The sequence below is a fragment of the Lasiodiplodia theobromae genome, assembly GCF_012971845.1.
Source record: "Lasiodiplodia theobromae strain AM2As chromosome Unknown scaffold_24, whole genome shotgun sequence".
Classification (NCBI taxonomy): domain Eukaryota; kingdom Fungi; phylum Ascomycota; class Dothideomycetes; order Botryosphaeriales; family Botryosphaeriaceae; genus Lasiodiplodia; species Lasiodiplodia theobromae.
The window spans coordinates 530,533-548,601 of NW_023336449.1; the positions used below are offsets into that span (position 1 = coordinate 530,533).

The 18,069-nt window shown below is 56.9% G+C and overlaps 5 protein-coding genes across 5 annotated transcripts; 1 reads left to right on the top strand and 4 right to left on the bottom strand.

Annotated features, from left to right (window-relative positions):
- Positions 1 to 2,241: 2,241 nt before the first annotated feature.
- Positions 2,242 to 2,852, bottom strand: LTHEOB_7917 (Rpp14 pop5 family protein; the record flags this gene model as incomplete). Its single annotated transcript, XM_035517336.1, has 2 exons — positions 2,242 to 2,582; positions 2,633 to 2,852. The coding sequence occupies 2 exons, from the start codon at positions 2,850 to 2,852 to the stop codon at positions 2,242 to 2,244; spliced, it is 561 nt and encodes a 186-aa protein (XP_035370936.1).
- A 212-nt stretch (positions 2,853 to 3,064) lies between these two features.
- On the top strand, positions 3,065 to 4,272 carry LTHEOB_7918 (PI31 proteasome regulator; the record flags this gene model as incomplete). Its single annotated transcript, XM_035517337.1, has 2 exons — positions 3,065 to 3,248; positions 3,299 to 4,272. The coding sequence occupies 2 exons, from the start codon at positions 3,065 to 3,067 to the stop codon at positions 4,270 to 4,272; spliced, it is 1,158 nt and encodes a 385-aa protein (XP_035370937.1).
- Positions 4,273 to 6,247: 1,975 nt separating this feature from the next.
- On the bottom strand, positions 6,248 to 8,989 carry LTHEOB_7919 (Zinc finger ring fyve phd-type protein; the record flags this gene model as incomplete). The annotated part of the gene is made up of 2 exons (XM_035517338.1): positions 6,248 to 7,741; positions 7,793 to 8,989. The coding sequence occupies 2 exons, from the start codon at positions 8,987 to 8,989 to the stop codon at positions 6,248 to 6,250; spliced, it is 2,691 nt and encodes an 896-aa protein (XP_035370938.1).
- An 889-nt stretch (positions 8,990 to 9,878) lies between these two features.
- On the bottom strand, positions 9,879 to 12,568 carry LTHEOB_7920 (uncharacterized protein; the record flags this gene model as incomplete). The annotated part of the gene is made up of 2 exons (XM_035517340.1): positions 9,879 to 12,144; positions 12,198 to 12,568. 2 exons carry the CDS (start codon positions 12,566 to 12,568, stop codon positions 9,879 to 9,881), a joined length of 2,637 nt encoding a protein of 878 aa, XP_035370939.1.
- Positions 12,569 to 13,994: 1,426 nt separating this feature from the next.
- On the bottom strand, positions 13,995 to 17,044 carry LTHEOB_7921 (Potassium transporter; the record flags this gene model as incomplete). Its single annotated transcript, XM_035517341.1, has 9 exons — positions 13,995 to 14,744; positions 14,802 to 14,929; positions 14,998 to 15,731; positions 15,782 to 15,824; positions 15,878 to 16,001; positions 16,051 to 16,440; positions 16,497 to 16,731; positions 16,780 to 16,805; positions 16,862 to 17,044. The coding sequence occupies 9 exons, from the start codon at positions 17,042 to 17,044 to the stop codon at positions 13,995 to 13,997; spliced, it is 2,613 nt and encodes an 870-aa protein (XP_035370940.1).
- Positions 17,045 to 18,069: the final 1,025 nt, after the last annotated feature.

Sequence of the window (18,069 nt, forward strand, 5' to 3'; positions counted from 1 at the left end):
GCCCGGCGGTTCGTGGCAGGTTTCAAGACGAACGGTCGGCAGCAGCACGAATGCGTAAGCGAGTATTGTACTGGCCATGATTTGTACGGCTCGAAACCAGATTCATCTCTCTGATCCACCGCGAGGTTGCCTTTTTGCCTCACAATCCTTCCCGCTCCGCAACATCGGTTCGGGAGCCTGCTCCGCACCGGAACCTTCCCGTCACTTCCCCCCGTCGTCGACGAGCCTCGACCTTCCAAGTTTTCGTCCCCTCGATTCGATCATCAGAAACTCGTCATCTCCGGCCCATTCGGTAAAGCGGCCTTGCTAATCTTTTTCCCGGCCGGACAAGGGGGATGAATCCAAGGGCGTAATAACCGCGCTCCCGCCCGCAAACGAGAGAGAGCACGGTCCGTCCCCGGAAAAGCCGCAGGCGGCACATTCAGCAACGGCCCTTGTCCCTGCTGCTCTAGCCGCGGTGATTACTGTGCTGCCCCTCTCTGCCGCGAGACTGCACGCGAAAACCCGCAACGAAAAAAGCCGGTGCCGTGTGTGTGCCGCAAGCCCGACGACGACGCGCGCGGTTTCTTTCGCGGCCGCGCCAGCAGTGCGCCACAGGGCGAATAGAGCCATCTTGGCAACGGGGCGGACAGGGGGAGAGAGCGCCGTTTTCGCTGGCAACGGCACGCAATAATACTAACCATGATCGAGAACTCCGTACCATTGGTTTTTGCTTTTTCTTCCTTCTCTTCTTCTCATGATTTTGATGGGACCGGAGAGGGCTTATTGGCCCCCGTGCTTTGCAGTCTTGTAGCTAGGGCTCAGCGCCTCCCGAATGGCAGTAGGTGTGTGGAGTGGCCGACCGGCTCGCTGTCGGCGGGTGGTGGCCCGACAGCTGACCAATCGTCGGAATCGAGATTGGAGACGACGATTCATAGTAGCATTACAGCGAAACCGAGGAAGTGTTTGGGCCATGTTTCTCAGGGGCTCAAAGGGCATCGAGAAAAGAGTAGTTGTAGGGACTGGATTGCTTGCAATTACGAAAAGCCGCGCGGAGAAGCTAGGACCGTTGCAGCCACGGCCGCCGGACGAATATGGCGATGAATGCAGGAACTAATGCAACAGAAGCACGCGCTTTCGTGTGCTATAACGAATAGGCTAGCTCAGTGGGGCATACACGAGCCTTCAGTTTTTGTTCCTAACAGGAATCGGGAAAGACGGTTTCGGATTCCCCGGTAACCGGTACACGCTGCTTCTCGATATATCCGCTTCTCTCCACGCCTAGTTTGCGCTCCTTCGAGGCCTTATCTGAGGAAGGTGCGCACGGAGCACACTTTGCGACATCGTGTTCTAAGAAAGGCGGTCAATCATGCATATGTGCGCGCTTGCATACGCCGCAGGGTTTTGCGCAGGGACTTTTTTGCGGTGATGCTGAGCCGAGAACCTGCCATAATCGAAGCGCCAACGCTTCGATTCAGGCTTAGTTCAGGTACCAGGCTGGAGGACACAGGAAATCCGGGGAGCCCAGTCAAGAAGGTACGCTCGTTTTGCACTCTGGAAGCATATAAAATAGGTACACACATTCATTGGAGGACCCACGCATGCAATCATGTCTCCCTATTCTGGCTGCCTGAAGCTCCCTGCGGCGAGGGGCCTTCAAAATCGCTCAAGACCACTTGGTTCCCACTTCAGGAGACCTGGGAAGGATCGGTAGCAATCTCCGCTACAAACATTTCCCCCGACCATGTCGTCCGGTTTGTGGGTCACGGGCGGGGCTGGGAATAAGGTTGGGGCGGAGGAGCGCTTCCGGCCGGAAGCTGTGGATCCATGGAGCAAGCGTCCGCTCTGGTCTGGACCTGCTTCGCGTCGGCGAAGCTGTCAGCAGCATGGCCCGACATGACGTACTCGGCTGGCGGCAGGTTGAGATCGAAAAGCGCAGCCGAACAATAGCAATGCGGCTCCGCGTCGGCAAGGACTCTGATATCAATGGCGCTCGGCAATATCCACTAGTATCATTTCCGGATCGACCTGTGCGCTGAGCCATAGCGATCGAGAAGGACATGGCCACAGGGTGAGACAGATTTGTGGAGTCTCGAGTCAGGTCAGGGATGTTTCCAAGATTGCCGAACGTACAATAGACCCTGATTGTTGCTTTATTCTTCCTGTGATGAATCCGGAGGCGGCAACCGGGCCAGGTGTGGCGTGCGGTGCCGTTGGACATGTCGTACGACCGAGCAATAAACGTCCGACGGGCAGGATTCATCATGCATCGCTGCTGTCGTCATCTTCATCGTCGACGACACCCCCCATCGGCACGTCTTCGTGAACCTTGCTAGCATCGGACATGGCAGCTCCTCGCTGGTCCAGCAGAACATCGGCCGAGGCGTCACGCCGAGCGTGCAGGATTGCCTGCTTTGCGCGCTTGATAGCTTCTTCCTCGGCTTTGCGGATGGTGCCCGATACGCGGACGACTTGGACTACGCAATCTTGATTGACTGGATGTGGGAGCCGCGTGATGAACGACAGCGCGGCCCAGACAAGGCGGTAATGGTCGCGCGAAACGCGTATGATAGCCGTGGATGTCGCGGGGGAGAAGTATTTAACTGTGGCAGCAAAGTCAGCCAGGTTGCTGCACAGTGAGCGCTTTACATACCCTGCAGTGTACCACTTGTCATACCAGCGCCATAGTCTCCAAAAAGCTCTGCAATGCCATCGCGGATGATTTTTATGAGAAGACCGGCAGTCAGCTTGTCGGAGCTCGGCTGGTGGAATTGGACCACATCAGGCACGGCTTTGGCGGGCTTGGACGACGAGGTTGCCGGCGACGGGTACAGGAAGTTCACCAGCAGGTAGCGGTGCTTCAAGCGCACCATGGTGTGTTGTGCGGTTGGGTGGTGAAGTTTCGCGGTGTGCCAAGGCTGCGGCGTTTGCTGCTAAGTCCGGTCGCTTAGGCGGGGGAGCTGTTGCCTTTTGCGTCAGTGACGGCATCATCGCCTTCTGCCTGAAGCTCTACACTACCACCTTCGACCCTTGCGATCTCGCCGCAACCCATAACACTGACGACACTTCGCACTGAGCTACAGCCATGGCGAACACCGCCGGAAACCCGCTTAGTGCAGGCTCGCTGGCCTTGTTCATGGCCTCCAGCTTGCCGCGCGACGTCTCGCCCCAGATCAGAAATCCCTTCGATGCTGTTGCCCTTGCTGTCCACGCTGGCATGATTGCTGTCGGGTTCAGGCTTATCGGACTTGGTGAAGACCACAAAATCCGTACGCTCTCCCAACCCACAATACCCGTGGCACGTACTCACAGCTCACAGAAGCAAGCTCCGACGCCCATGAGCCTCACGCATTGCCTGCTGAGTGGAACGCCTCCTCATCCCACGCCTTTCGCTACGCTCACGACCAGTCTTCAATGGAATATCTTGTGAAGGTGAATCGGCTAGGTACGAAAGCTGTCGTTTTAGCCGTCGGTTTGGGCGACGACAAGACTGCTTCATTCGAGGTGGTTGCTCGCGACTACGTCTCTGAATCCTCTGTGCCGGCGACGCCCCTCCCTGGGGCCGAGGCCGCTGTCGACAACGCATCCAAGATAATTCAAGACATTTTTATCTCGCCGGGTCGCTTGAATGACCTTGGCTCTCTCTTCAAGATAAGCGTGCTACAGAAGGTCGCCCCGAACCTCCGCAAGGAAGGCTACGAAGAAAATACGTCAGCAGAAGGAACCAGCGCCGACAGTAGCGGTGGCAGGAACAACAACCCGCCTCCACGTGGCGACCCTAACGCTCCAGGCTACGATCCTCTGCGCGAAGATCCGCAGCCACCTCCTGCACGTCCGTACCCATTCGACGACCCGCTAGCTGCGCCGCCCCGCCGGCCAGTCCCCGCCGGAGATTTCCCTCCTCCAGGCTTTGAAGACGAGTATGAGATAAACCGCCCACCTCGTGGCATGCCTGGACGAGCTCCGCTTGGCAACTATGGCGAATCAGATTTGTATCCGGCCGGTCTCGGCCCGCACGACCCTGTGAACTGGGGTGGTATCGGTGGCGGAATCAGAGGAGGCCCAACTGGAGGCATGCATCCTACTTTCGATGACCCGCTGTTTGCAGATCCTGGTGGACGCGGTGCAGGATACAATCCTCTGGCTCCACCTGGCGCACGTTATGATCCAGTGAACCCAGGCGACCAACGAAGGGGCCTTCCACGTGGCGGAGGGTTCCCAGGCGGTGGTGGATTTGGAGGGGGTGCACCGCCAAACCCATTCGGCGGCTTTGGCGGGAATGACTTCATCTAATCACATCCTGCTGGCTCCAGTCGTTAGCCTCTGGAGATGACGGTGATTTTGTGGGTTATGCGGAGTTCAAAAGATAATCAGCGCTATGGCAAATGATAGCATGAATTCAGGCGCTGGTGGTGAACTTGAATACCCTTTCGTACTCGAAATATAGCGCCAAACCAATACAGATATATCATATTGTATGAAACCCAGCACATCAACAACCGTGCCGTGAGATATCGTAATGGACGCGTAGCGTGACCCTGAACATATGACTTCACCGAGCATGTCCATATTTGCGCATCCAGCCGTGTCCACCTCGTCAAACTACTCGACAATGCTAGTCCTTCAAGTGTGAGCTCGTCGAAGTTATGAGAAGTGCTTGCGGAGGGCTGAGAGTGAGCGAAGGTCTAGGAAAATTCCATAAGCAGGTGGACGGAAGGCGGCGCCGGCTGGAGACGGTGAGCGCGGCGATGCGCGGAGAGAAGTGATAGCATAAAATGGATGAGTTTCAGGCGCTTATGACGAGTTTGTAATGCGTGTGTGTAGAGAGTGTGGTGAGCAGCTCGCGGGTGAGGGAGCCGTTGATTAAAAAAACATCTATGGGCGGTTGGACTGCGAAACTGTGAGAGCAACTCGGGAAGCTGTAAGGCGAGGACATAATTTCCCTACGGTATATAAACGGTTCCAGCGAAGCTGTTTACTATGCCAGAAACTGCCTCGATGATTAACCCACTTGGTCTGTTTCACTTGTCTTCAATTACAAAACCGGAGTTAGAGTTGGAGGCATTTGGAGCAGGCCGGTGGTACCAGATAGACGCAATGGGTGCGTAGGTTCGATTCGAGGTGGTGCCTGGGGAGGAACAAAAAAGACACCCATCTCTCGCCGAGAGGTCTTTCTGTCAGAATCCCGTTGGAGGGCCTACAGTTTTGCCAATTTGGCAGAAGCTCTCCCCTTCCGCCGTGTGTTTCATCATGCGGATAGCATAAATGCTTTTCTTTTTCTTAGGCGCAGTGTTTTTTGTCAATGGTGGTGACGCGACGGGACGCGACGCGCGCGACACTGACGTCATTGAGCAGCAACAAGGAGCGCTTTCACTTCAGGACTACAAGCAACATAGACATTGTTCAAGTGCAACCCTGATGGAGGAGGAGCTGTCTTTATCTGAACTTAACTTAGGTACGGTGTCAGTTACAAAGGCGAAATATTCTTTACCTACAGCGGCCAAAGGCGCCCGCTATTGCAAATGCAGTCTCGAGGTGTTTGCCCACATTTAGGATAGTATTCGAGCCACAGCGAGCTACCGACCAGCTCCTTCAGATGGTAGCATTGTAAAGCTTTTCTTTACTCTATGCAGCGGAGTCGCCCTAAAGCTGGCTTCGCTCCAGACGTTCGCTCGCTGTCAGTGACAATGTCCAACAGAACTTGTCATGATGGGCACGTCTCATCCGCTCCAGTAGCTTGCGGTATCTATTAATGCTGTTCAGATGCAGTGCTGCGTCTCTCTTGTACCTCATATCTTCTCGTGGTGTCTAATAATTGGTCAAGCATGTGCTTCACGCACACTTCCTATTCGCAAAGATCTCTGCACCTATGAGTGCACCTCTTCTGGCATTTTCATCTCTCAAACGAATCTGAGGCCTCATTTTACTTCCACTGCCTCTCGCTGCTCCCAAGTCCACCAGTTCCACGACCGTTCGCTTTCTACAGCTCGCGCTGAATATCTGGTCGTCTCTGGCTCGTAACAGACGGCAGGCCCGACGGACTCGATGCAGAGGACGCTGGTCGCACGATCTATGCTACCGCAAACGTCCATGTTATCAGCAGCGCGTGTACAGCGACAGGGACAGTGTTTGTCACGTTGCGATGGCGATGGCGCGCAGCCGAAGCCCGTTGCAGAACCAGTGAGCCCACACTCGGCAGCCGCAACCCAAGACCACGCTAGAGCTTCACTACGAAAGAAGTCATCACGAATTACTACACTACGACATCCTATAAGTGCTTCGCCATGTCCCACCTCACCACAGCCTCGGCGCCCTTGACGGGATCAGAGAGGAAGAGTTTGCGGGCATTGGGTCCAAGGTTCTCGGTGCCCCAGTTGAGGTTGTTCTCCCCTTCCCTCATCTCACCCTTGTCCTGCGCCCTCGCGCACTCCTCGAGCGTCCTGACGCCGTATATGCACATGTAGGCATCCCGTGCCTCAAGCTTGGCCATGCCCATCTCCTTAGAATCCTCCACGAGACTCACAACCTGCTCCGCGATCTTCTCCACGGGGACCTTCTCCCTGGGCACGGGATCGAAGGGCTTCTCCACGAAGTCCACGAAGGCCTGGGTGCCAGCGTCGGAATGGACAAGGCGCAGCACCCCGGTCAGCAGCGCAGTCAGGTCGTCGCTCGTCATGCCCAGCTTCGGCGCCTTCTTGTCGGGATCGCCGACGGCGTCTTCGATGCGTTTCCAGGTTTTCTCCTCGACGGCGAACCACACCAGGTCGTTGGTGCACTTCCGGCAGAAGTAGTGCTCGCCCTCGGCCGGGGCGTAGATGACGTCGACGCAGCGGGCGTGCACGGGGACGCCGCTCAAGTGGCACTGGGCGTTCTCGCACTCGACCATGCGCTCGGTATGGAGGCCGCCGCAGATGCAGCCGCGCGGCAAGTCGTTGTTGTTGAGCGGGCGCTCCAGCTGCTCGATCTGCGCCGCGTCCTCGGCCGTCGCCATCCCAAGGTCTTTCTTGCGCAGCAGCCCGTCACGCAGCATCAGGTTCCGCTGGTTCATGCTGCCGACGAGATGGTACTGCCAGCACTGCTCGGCCCAGAAGCCGTCGCCGCGGGTGAACTGCTCGACGAGGAAGTCGGGCGCCGGCTGCGTCGCGTCGAAGACGAAAGGGACGATGTGATTGCTCATCAGCATGGCGACGTGACCCGGCGGGCAGCCCGCTGCGCCCTTGAGCAGCGCTTTCACCGCTTCATCGATGAGCTGCTCCTCTGCCATGTAGACATCCTCTCCCATTGGCACGACGAGACGTGAAGACGACGCTTTGGCGGGGGCGCCGACGTCCACATGGGTGCTGAAGACCCCATCCGGCATGATCGGCACCGTCACATAAGGACGGTGGATGGGCATCTTCATGTCGGTCATGAAGGCCTTCCAGTCATCGTACCTCGGGCGCTTGGGGTCGATGTGGTGGTTGGAAATCATGACGTACGCCTTCTCTGGATCAACCAACCGCTCCAGAGGCGTGTCGCGTGGCTGCGCCCAGATGTCATGGTTGTGCAAGTTGTAAACGCCGGCCTTGAAGAAATCTCTCGCTTTGAGAGTCGTCCGCGCCGGAGGGATGTAGGTGTTCTCAACTATCCTGCGGAAATTGGCCTTGTTGACTTGAACATCCCAGTCCCTGTGCTCCTCTAGGGTCGGCGGCGGGAGAGGAATGCCAATGGCCGTCTTCAGCAGGGTGTCGTCGCTCTGGCCAAGTTTAGAAGGCTCCATGGCCTTTGGAAAGTCAGCGTCAAATAAAGGTTTCGCGCCGCAAGGTATGCTTACCGGGTCTTCCATGCTGGTGTCGTTGATACCAGATCCGGACACTTTGGCCTCAGGAGTCTCGCTGTCGGACCTGACCTGCTCCTGGGTGGGAGCATCAATCTCCTCAGCATCGACAGCATCTGCCTTTTTCTGGACTGCTTCCTCCTGCTGATCGGCTGCCGCGTTCTCGACTGCTTCCTCACGCTGATCAGCTTCTTCGTTCTTGACTGCTTCCCCCTGCTGGCCATCTTCCTCTTCCGGATGAACATCCGGTGCCACCTGTCCAACTTCGCCTGCCCTGCCCTGCCTTTTCAAACGCTCGAGTGTCTCCATTCTTGTATCATGCATGCGCTCGAGAGCCTTTATGGAGGCGTATCGCAGAAAGCCGCCCCTGCGCTTCGCCGTTTCGACTTCCTCGTTCCACAGGGCATGGAGATCGGCCCTCGCGAGACCAAGCAGCCTGTTGACCACGCTTCTCTGAGCCTTTGTGAATTTTTTCAGTCCAGCTGGGGAAACGTCGACGCCCAGGCGCTTCAGGGCGGCGGCGACCTCTTCGTCGATCTTAGGAGGGACGACTCTTCCCTGGGAAAGACTTCGCCGGTACCAAGCGTAGTCTAGGCTGTCACGCAATAGATTGTCTGGGAAGTTTGAATCGTCCACTTCAATATGATCCTCTTCGAATCCCTCCTGCTGATCCAATGGATCGGGGTGGAAAGCCTTTGCGACGCGGTGGATGTCGGCATAGGGAGTCGAATTCACCGTGCTTCCTCGAGCCAGGGCCTTCTGTTGTTTCTTTGCTTTCTTTTTCTGTGATCGGCTCATCGGAACACAGGCGCCATTGGCTTCGAGTGCGCCTGCTTTTCCGGCATTGGTGCTGGGCGGCGGCGGTGGGAAGACCCTAACACCGAGGCGCTCGAGCTCGCGCAACGAGGCCACGATGTCCTTGTGCCTTTTGTAATGCTCCTCGCGAGAGCGGTTGCAAGCATCGCACTCGCTTGTCTTGTTGGGCCAGAAGAGAGTCTGGTGGTATTTCGGGCATGGCATGACATGGTCGCCCAGGCAGAAAGTGTTGACGGATGAGTGCGAGTTCGGCGTGGCGCACACCGGGCAATGGTGCTCCAATCCAGGAGTACTTTCCCAGACGAACTTTGGCGTGTTTTCTGAATTGCCGTATGGCGGCATCAAGACGCCGTTAGCAGTCGAGTGTTGGGTGGACATGATGGTTGTTAAAGCGTAGGGGACGAGGGATGGGAAATGGTTGTTGGAGTGTGGTGGTGGAGGAGGAGGATGAGGAAGAGGCTGTTGACCAAGAGCAAGAAGAGTGATGGTGGGTGCAGGTTAGCGCTTGCGAACCGAAGAGCAAATGCAGCGAGAGGAAGTGGTCGCAAGTGTTAGCCAAGGAAGTGTGTTATCCTCCCGCACGCTTTGCTGACGACCTCGCGCTAGCACAACATTCACTGAACTGCTCAACGCGCGCGCGCTGCTCAGCTCTCTTGAGTTCACCGTCACCGTCACCGCGACCGCCGTCGCCTCTGCCTCTTTCCGATCTTCCCTCCTCTTTTATCGCAGCGTGCTCGTTGTAGTACCTCTAAATTAGTATCATATTAACGGAGCTACAGTGTTATGGTGCAAACACGTTCTAAGAAGGCTTTATTGCCAAGTCGGATGTGAAAAGACAGACGGAGAAACAAAGCAGTTGTTCACAAACAAGAGTGAGACCTTACAGTCTGAACCCACGGCTCATTGTTTCCTTCGACTTCGTGAGACTTGATCAACCCCGACCGAGAGGGCCCCGGCTGGTATGGTCTTACCTGTTCCAAATCAGACAAGCGCTTTCGATAAACACATATATTAAAGCTAAGAGAATGTAGTCCATGATGGAGTAAAGAGTCATCAATCGTAAGACCTTCGTTTCAATTTACCCATTCCCATTCCATCCAATGAGTGACCACCCGCGGAACGAGATTAACCACATGTTCGCTAGGTTCCTTTCATTGAATCCTGCCAGAATCAAATCCCGTTTTGCTCATCGACCAGGCCCAAGATCCTACCGAGCTGCGTACCTCATCATTTTCATACTTCGCGCACGACCTCAGAACAAGCCCTCTCAGATGTCTCGGACGATTCTCGCCGTTGCCCAGCAGTACAGATAATTCCTCTGGTACCAATTGACGAACGTCTTCCTCCCCGCAATCCTCGGATGCGTGGCCCATGACCCACCCAACACGACATTGTGCTTGCCGTCGAAGAAATCCGCCGTGTAGCCAGGATACAGATCCATGGCCTTGAACCCCTCGTGCGGCTCCAGAACAGTGCTCGTCCACTCCCACGCGCCGCCCATGTCACCCTGACCAGCGAGCTTGCCGCCGTTCTGCGTGACCGGGACGGGATGCCAATGCTTGAATGCGACATTGGTGCCGCTCAGATCGGTGAAGAGATCATGTGCATTGGGGGGAGACGAATCAGCTGTGTTGGAGGCGCCGTTGGGGTGGTTCGACAAAGCGCGGGATGGCGGTGTCTCCTCCACTCCATTATTCACCAGGTGGCCATTGACTGCGGGGATCGTACGCTGCGTGGTCGGCTGGTTTGCATCGAGGACCTTCTGACGCTCGACATAAGCATAGATGCTACGAGCTTCCGGCATCGTAGGAATCCGACCGCCCATCCAGCTAGCGCAACCAGCCAACTCGTTGTAAGAGGCAATGACAGGCCAGTCAAGCGCATACTTGAGAGGAACACGGCCATAGACGGTCCTGACGAACACACCGTCAAACTTGCCCTCGTCGGGAGTGCGCTCATTCGCGGAATGCCCGTTCAGGGCGCCATTGGCGTGGCCGTTTCCATTGACAGAAGGAGCAGACTTGGACGTCGCCCAGGACGCCGGGAGCTCAGAGCACTTGGTCTGCTCTAGGTAGTCCTTGTACTCCCCGTTGGTGATTGGACGAGCCTTGGCCTCGAACGACCCAACATTGAGCTTGCGACGAGGCTTCTCATTGTCCCAGCCGAAGTATCGCAGAGGTCCGTCATTGTCTTCCGGATCGTCAAGACCTTCCGAAATCTCAGAAGCGGGGATATTGAACCACTCGTTTTCAACGGCTTCGCGCGCCGCTTGATTGGCTAGCTGCTCGAAGTTGGGTGTAACTGTAGCTGGAGGTGGCAAAGTCTTGTCGCTTTGTAAAAGCATGTAGAGCAGCGTCTCCAGGTGCATGATCTCGTGCTCATAACCAATCCAAATGGCCCGGGAAACGCGTCGGTTTGACCCAGCTTCACCAGAATCATACAATCCCTTGACCCTCCGGCGGACAGCATCCTGGAAGCCGAGAACTTCTTCAACAGGAGGCCAAGAGTCTGGGATCTCACTGTGAGAGTGGCACTGCTTCGGGTCATCAACGTCCGGATCGATTCCTCTTTCAAAGATCTGCGGGTAATATTTCGGGTCGGTCCCGGGTCGGCCAGTGGCACGAGAAAGGTGGATGTCCAAGAATGTGGGAATGTGCCCAAGGTAGAAAATACAAGCGTTGCGTAGTTTGATGGGCTGGTCTAACAGCTCTTCCTCTGGTAACATATCCCGAGTCACGGCATCCCAGGCAGACCAAAGCTGCTCCCAATCCGTCATGGATGGAACCGGGTTGGCTGCATACTGCTCAGGTTTCAGGGGCCAGAATACTTTCGGCTTTGAGACCAGATGAAGTCCGTAGTCGCCAGTCTTGTTCGTCCACTTGCAACCTTCGGCGACCTGTCCTGTCTCCCACAGTTGCCTAGTTTCCTCCGCGCTGTATTTGTAGCTTTCCTCGATCCGGAGCCTCTCGCCAGATCTGATTCTGATGCCATCAACGGTCACATCCTTCAGTGGCGAGACGAAAGCGTGGTGTCGGCCGTTTTGAGCGTCGTATTCGCCAATGACCTCCCACTCGCCAGGCTTGAACTGTTCGGAACCGAGGATCCTGTTGGCGTTTTTCAAGCCGTTGAGGATGAACTCGTGGGTGACGTTGTGTCGGTCGTTGTACGCATGGTAGACCCTCTCTGAATCTTTGCATGCATCGATGCCAACGAGGAGCTTGTCGCCCGTCTGTAGAGAGTGGGTAATGCTGTGTAAGAATGGCCCCGCCTCGTGCCTCTTGAAGTTACCAACGCTGGAGCCAAGCCAGAGGACCGTCTTTGGCCTGGAGGCAATTTCAGGACGCTTCATCCACACCATGCCATCGTCGTAGGTACCATGGAGACCATGGCAGGTCACGTGGTTGTAGCTTTGGCTGGGGACCTGAGCCAGGGTACGCTCAAGCTCTGGCAGAGAAAGATCCAGGGCGAAGTAGTCCACGTCCTTCTTCTGTCTCTCCAAAGCTTGCAAGAGGATGTTCACCTTACGTAGATTGCTGCCCACGCTGTTAGCAAACCACTCAATCCCGTGCGGGTGAAAGAATAGAACACTTGCCCACTCCCGAGCTCGACGATCATGGACCCAGGCTGGATATGCTCCGCAATGCTGTCAGAGTAGGCCTCCAGGACTTCGATCTCAGCATTGGTGAGGTAGTATTCGTCCAGGTAGGTGATCTTCTCGAACAGCCTCAGGCCAGCCTCGTCGTAGAGGAGCAGTGTGGGGAGCGTCTTCTCGCATCCAGGCGCAGGACGCAGGCCCTCGGAGATGGCAGCAGCCAGGGAGACCTCGCCAGCATCACGGCGGATGTCAATTATGGGGGAGGCAGCGGCGGGACGCTGGACATGACTGAACGAGTCGAAGCGCTTGTGAAGGGCACCCACGAAGCCGGAGCCGGTGTCCGGGAGCGTGTCGATAGCCATTGTCAAGGTGCTTGGCGTGGGAATGTGTGCTCTGAGGTCGGGGCGGTACGGGAGGCTTTAATACGAGACGAGGCACGTTGTGGGTCTGGAAGCGTGTAATCACGGGTAGAGGCTTGTTTAGGACGTTGTTGGGGGGGACACGTTTAGGCAGATCTAATGCCATACGTCAGGTAAGATGGCGTGGGCTGGCGAATGAAGGCGTCAGATTGAGCCAGTACCTGAAGGTCAGGACCATGTCCGCAGCCCTCAACCCTGCGCCTGGCTGCGCTGTTTTCGCGGGCTGCATGGTGGCCCCGCATCCTGTCCCCCCACTGCATAGAGTCATCGGAACTGAAGCTGCGTGGGCTTGAAAGAGACATCCGACTGGCGCATGACGTACGGCCTTCCAGATTGCTGATCTGCAGCGTGAAGAAACAGGGGCAGGCGTCTGGGGCTGCAAGACATGTGTCAGCGGGCGGCAGCGAGGGCTGAAAGAGGCTCAGAAGGCGTGGGCTGATGGGCGCTGCTTGCGGCCAGGAACCATCGGCTCATGCGGAACCTGGGCACGGCTGCGGGGTACTGAGGGCATGGTGACGACATTGCGTGAGCCTGACAAATAGCCCTTACATCCGAGTGCTGAGCAAAGCATCGGCCGTGGGGCGTTGACGAGAGGTGAAGGCTGCGAAATAGTGGAGGAGCTGCAGGAAGCTTGAGCTCTTCCAGCTTGGGCCGTTCCTGCCGCCCGCGCGCCTGCGCCCTTTGCACGTGATGGCTGCGCGCCTGATCCTCGGTGCAACCGCGACTCTGCCATCGGAAGACGCGGCCTTGGCACATGCGAACGGCCAGCAGTGAGTCCGTCTGTCGATCTCGCTGAAGCGCGCTGCACGTGACGCCCTTCTCATAACTCTATCCTGACCTCTTGCGACCCTGCGGAACCAAACCACGCCACCGCCTCGCGTTACCTACCCGTATGCCTCCGCGACCGACTTTTTACTAATCCTCTCGCTATCTGCTGTGAGCCTGACTGTGCGTGATCCCTGGCGCAGCGATGCATGCGAAGACCGCCCGTTCTCGACCAGGTTCATGAATCGTATGTTTACGAACCCCGGGACCATGTGAGTTGTCAAAGGCAGCAGTATCTTGCGAGTCCCCCTTTTGATATGAGCTGCACAAGCGCAGTGATTCCCTGCACACGGGGAAGTTGAGTCAGCTGGAGCGTCACTCTGGTCAGCATTCTACGCTGCCATGCTCCCGAGGCGAACGGGAGAAGACTTCCTGGGATGCGAGTTATCTTACGCCCCTGCTACAAGGAAACAAGACGGTGAAGCCGAGAGTGAGCCCGTCCAAGAAACGTATACCGAACACAAGTAACATCAAACATTATAATTTCCCTTTGCCTTTTTCTTCTTTTAACATCGAGAACTCCGTATCAACGCCGTCATCATGCTCATATTTCGCGCACAAACCCAACCTCCACCAGCTTTTCCACTGGAATGTTCATCTTGCTCACCTTTGTCCGCGTGTTCTCCCTCAGCCACAAGAAGACGCTCAGCAGCAGCCGCTTCGCCGACCCATTCTTGTACGTCAGCAGCCGCAGCTGCTCCTTCCCCACAACGTACACCACCTGTGTTGCAAACGCCTTATCTAACGCTGCCAGCCGCCGTGACACCGCCTGTTCCGGCAGGTTCGCGTACGCCGCGTGGTCTTGATCTGCGAAGCGCATTTTCTTCGATACGGACCCTCTCCGGCGCCGGTTGCCGGGCGGTGGCGTCGGCGGGCTCGGAGGCGTTGAGGCTGCCAGGGAGATGCGGTCGTCGTCGTCACTGTCATTTGGGCTTTCGGCGGGCTCTACCCCGGAAACGGTGGAGGCACTATGGGGGCGGTGACCGCCGGTTGCGGTGTTGCTGTTCCTAGGGGCCGTGGAGATAGCATCCGGATTCTCAGGCGAAGGCTGCTCCACGGGCTCCGGCCCGACCGTCGAAGAGCCGCTGGTGCTTTCTTTGCTTGGAGGCGGAGGCGACTTATTCCGAATGTTCTTGGGGCGCGACGCCTTAACGATGGCGTGGCGCAGCTGCGAGTAGACGACTTGGCCTAGATCGGCATTGATGGGGTGGTCGTTATAGCCGTGGCGGATGATCATGCGATAGCAGTTTGGCATTCGTGTTCCCGCGATCTCGTAGCGCTCTTCCTCCTTAACCTATATGAACGATGGTGGTTAGCACCATCCTTATGAACAATACAGAGCAAAGCTTACGTGAGGGATGTGCAAGGCACGGAGATGCAAGAAGACGTGAACGTCCTGCTGCGCTTCGAATTTCTTGAGGAATTCTTCGTACACCACTGGCACCTTGTCGCCTGCTTTGTCGAAGAAGATGCCAAGGCCTAGAGTTGACATAATAGGTTAGCCTCAATGGATTTCTCCACTTTTGCTCACAATTTGAGGGGCGTACCTTTGATCCTGTAGATCTCGCCCCCTCCGTATTTGTCGGCCAGCCTTGGCGGCGCATCGTCGCTCCGGACAATCAAATCGCGAAGTCCAAGACGGTTCTTGTCTTCCGCCTTCCACTGTTGCTCCTTCCCATAGCGCCACACGATGAAAACCAAAGCCAGGATGCAAGCCAGTACGAAGGTGAACCAGGCACCATCGACGAATTTAGTGGCCGCGGATGCAAGGAACAAGCCATCAAGGGTGAGGAAAACCGCCCAGACCGGCAGGACCAGGAACCATGGAAGGCGCCAAACAATTATAGCAACCAGCGCAACCAGATTCGTCGTGATGAAAGTGACCAGCACAACGCAGAAGCCATAAGCATGGCCGAGTTTGGTGGTGTTGTTGTAGACCGCCGTGACGATGACTGTACCGATCATCAAAATCCAATTGGCCATCGGGATGAAGACCTGTCCATAGAACTTGTTGCTGGTATAGATCATCTGGATCTGAGGGAAGTAGCTGGTATTCATGACCTGGGAGAGCAGCTGGAAAGCGCTGGTGATCATCGCCTGAGAGGCTACCACTGCAGCCAATATCGATATGATGAGCGAAGGGTAGAACATCCCCGGTGGGACTGATTCGAAGAACGGATTGTCGTACGCGCTAGGTTCGACAGAAATACGAGCCGCTTGGCCACAGTAGGCCATCAGGATGCACGGGTAAGCGAAGCCTATCCAGGAGATTTGAATCGCCCTGCACTGATATCAGCGATTGGAGTTAAGCCAGGCACGGGCATATCCCACCGTTGCGAAAAAGCACCCAGATCAGCGAAAAGAGCCTCGACACCTAAAGAGCCAGTTAGTGGGACGATATGCAAGGTTTTAGCCCGGCCGTCTCACCAGTAAATGCGAGCAAAATACCACCCAACGACAGAAATGAGTCTGTTGAGTCTCGGACGAAGAAGCTGAAGGCAAATGTTGGAGAAAACGCTTTAAGGACAGTATGATCAAACACGGCGAGGTTCTTTATTTGGGTCAGTGGGCATATGGTTGCAGATGGACGTGGGACTCACATATATTCCGTAAGAAAAATTCAAAAGCAGCCAAACGACAACTATAGGCGCAAATGCCTTGGCCAGCCGCGATACTCCAAGGGGCTGAGCCAGGAACAAGAGAACAATTATTGCACAAGATACACCGATAACCAAGTCGGTTCCAAGATCGGGGCGGACGACCCTGAGGCCTTGCACGGCGCCCAATACTGACTGGGCCGGCGTAAGGATGGTGTCGGCGAGGATCAAGCTGACGCCAAAAACGGAGAGGGCCTTGAGGGCAAAATGCATGGCGCGGCTATTCTCGAGGAAGTCGCGCACTCTTTGGTTGAGGGGACGCAGCTCGTTGGACTCGAAGCGGCTCAGGCGATGCGTGTGCCACCTGGTCGGATCATGTTTGGTGATGTTGCACTGGGGCGACGTTAGCATTGGCGGGTGCAACTGGGCACAGGTTTTGGGGGCCGCACGTAGCGTGAAAGCAAGCTGTAGACGGCAAAGGTGCCGCCCTCTCCCTCATCATTGGCGGTAAGCACGATGAGGACGTACTTGACGGTGACGATCAGGGTGATTGCCCAGATGATGAGGGAGAGGGCGCCGACGAGGTCGTCCTTGGACGGCGGCTCGGCGAAGGTGGAGGAGAAGACATAGAGAGGGCTCGTTCCAAGGTCACCGTAGATAACGCCGGTGGATTGGTAGGCCAGCCTGAAGAAAGTCAGAAAAAACAACAGGGCGCACGGACGGGCAGCTCACCAGATCAGCGTCCATCCCTTGAAGACCTGGACGGGGTCAGCGCAACGGTGGTTTGCATGCTGCAGGCGGACGGATTGGGTACCTGCTTGTGTTTGAAGTCGCGCTCCTGCGGCCTATAGTCGATGGTGTCCTCCTCGTCGTACACGAGATCGACGTCCTTCTCGCGGAGCTGCTTGACGCTGTTGCGGTGTTTCAGACGAGAGGCCTGGCCAGACCCGGCTTGGAACAGCGAAAGATGCCTCAGGTCGGCGAACTCGTCTTCCATTACTGGACGAGCGGGGGGCAAAAACGCGCAGGCTACGCCCGAGACGGCACGCTGCGCGAAGATCGGGGGGCAGCGGGAGCTGGCTGCTGGCAATGCGCGGTGAGGGCTGACGGGGCTCCGGGCAAAGCGAAGGCGGATTTATTTGACGATGCGACAGAGGAAGAGCAGGCTGACCGGCGCAGCGCCGGGCCAGAGCACCTGAGCGGCGGCATGGTCGACTTTCTTGGCAGTCGCGCGATGGGCAAAGCACTCGGCGGGGGGCGCGAGCCAATGAGGGCGCGGTGGCCCGTGGCGGCAAATCGCGCACCCAGGCTGTCTCCGGCGCAGGGCCGTGGGCGGAGAGAGTACAGGAGGTGTCGGGCCCTCGCCCAAAAGCGCGCGGGGTGGCAGTGCTGGGCGCGCTCGGCTGCTGCACGCCCGCCGCTTGGCCGCGGTCCGCTCTGCAGCCTCCAAAGTCGCTCACGCGCTGCGAGAAGGGCCGCCGCCTCTGAACGGCCAGAAATGCGGGGGACCGCCTGCTGGTCCCAACCTTGATCTAACCTCGCCCGTCACGGCGAGTCAGCGATGTGCCTGCGGCGACGCGCGGATCTGTGGAGGTCGAGCGACGTAAGCCTTGCGCTGCACACCTGCGCTATCCGCACGCTGACGTGCATCGCGTGGTTTATCTGTCGCCACTCCCGACGGTCGGTCATGCGCAGATTTCTTGGAGATGCTGTGCATTGCTCGTGGCTCGAAGTCCTGTTTGCCTTAGCCATGCAGGGTCCACGCGAGGCGACCCGGGCCCCACGAGCAATATGCTCGCTGCTCTAGGACCAGTCTCCGTCCCACCCGCCTTTGCATTTCTGAAAATTTTCCCTGCGGCCAGTAGCAGTCGCTTCTTACGTGGTGCGCCCTCACCGCCCTGTTATCACCCTGGCGTCATACATTGGCAGAATGCCAGAGCACCAAGTGACGTGAGCAAGAACAAGCACGTGGATTACCCTACCGCTCGTATCTTCCAGTGCAGCGCCTCTTCCAGCGCAGCA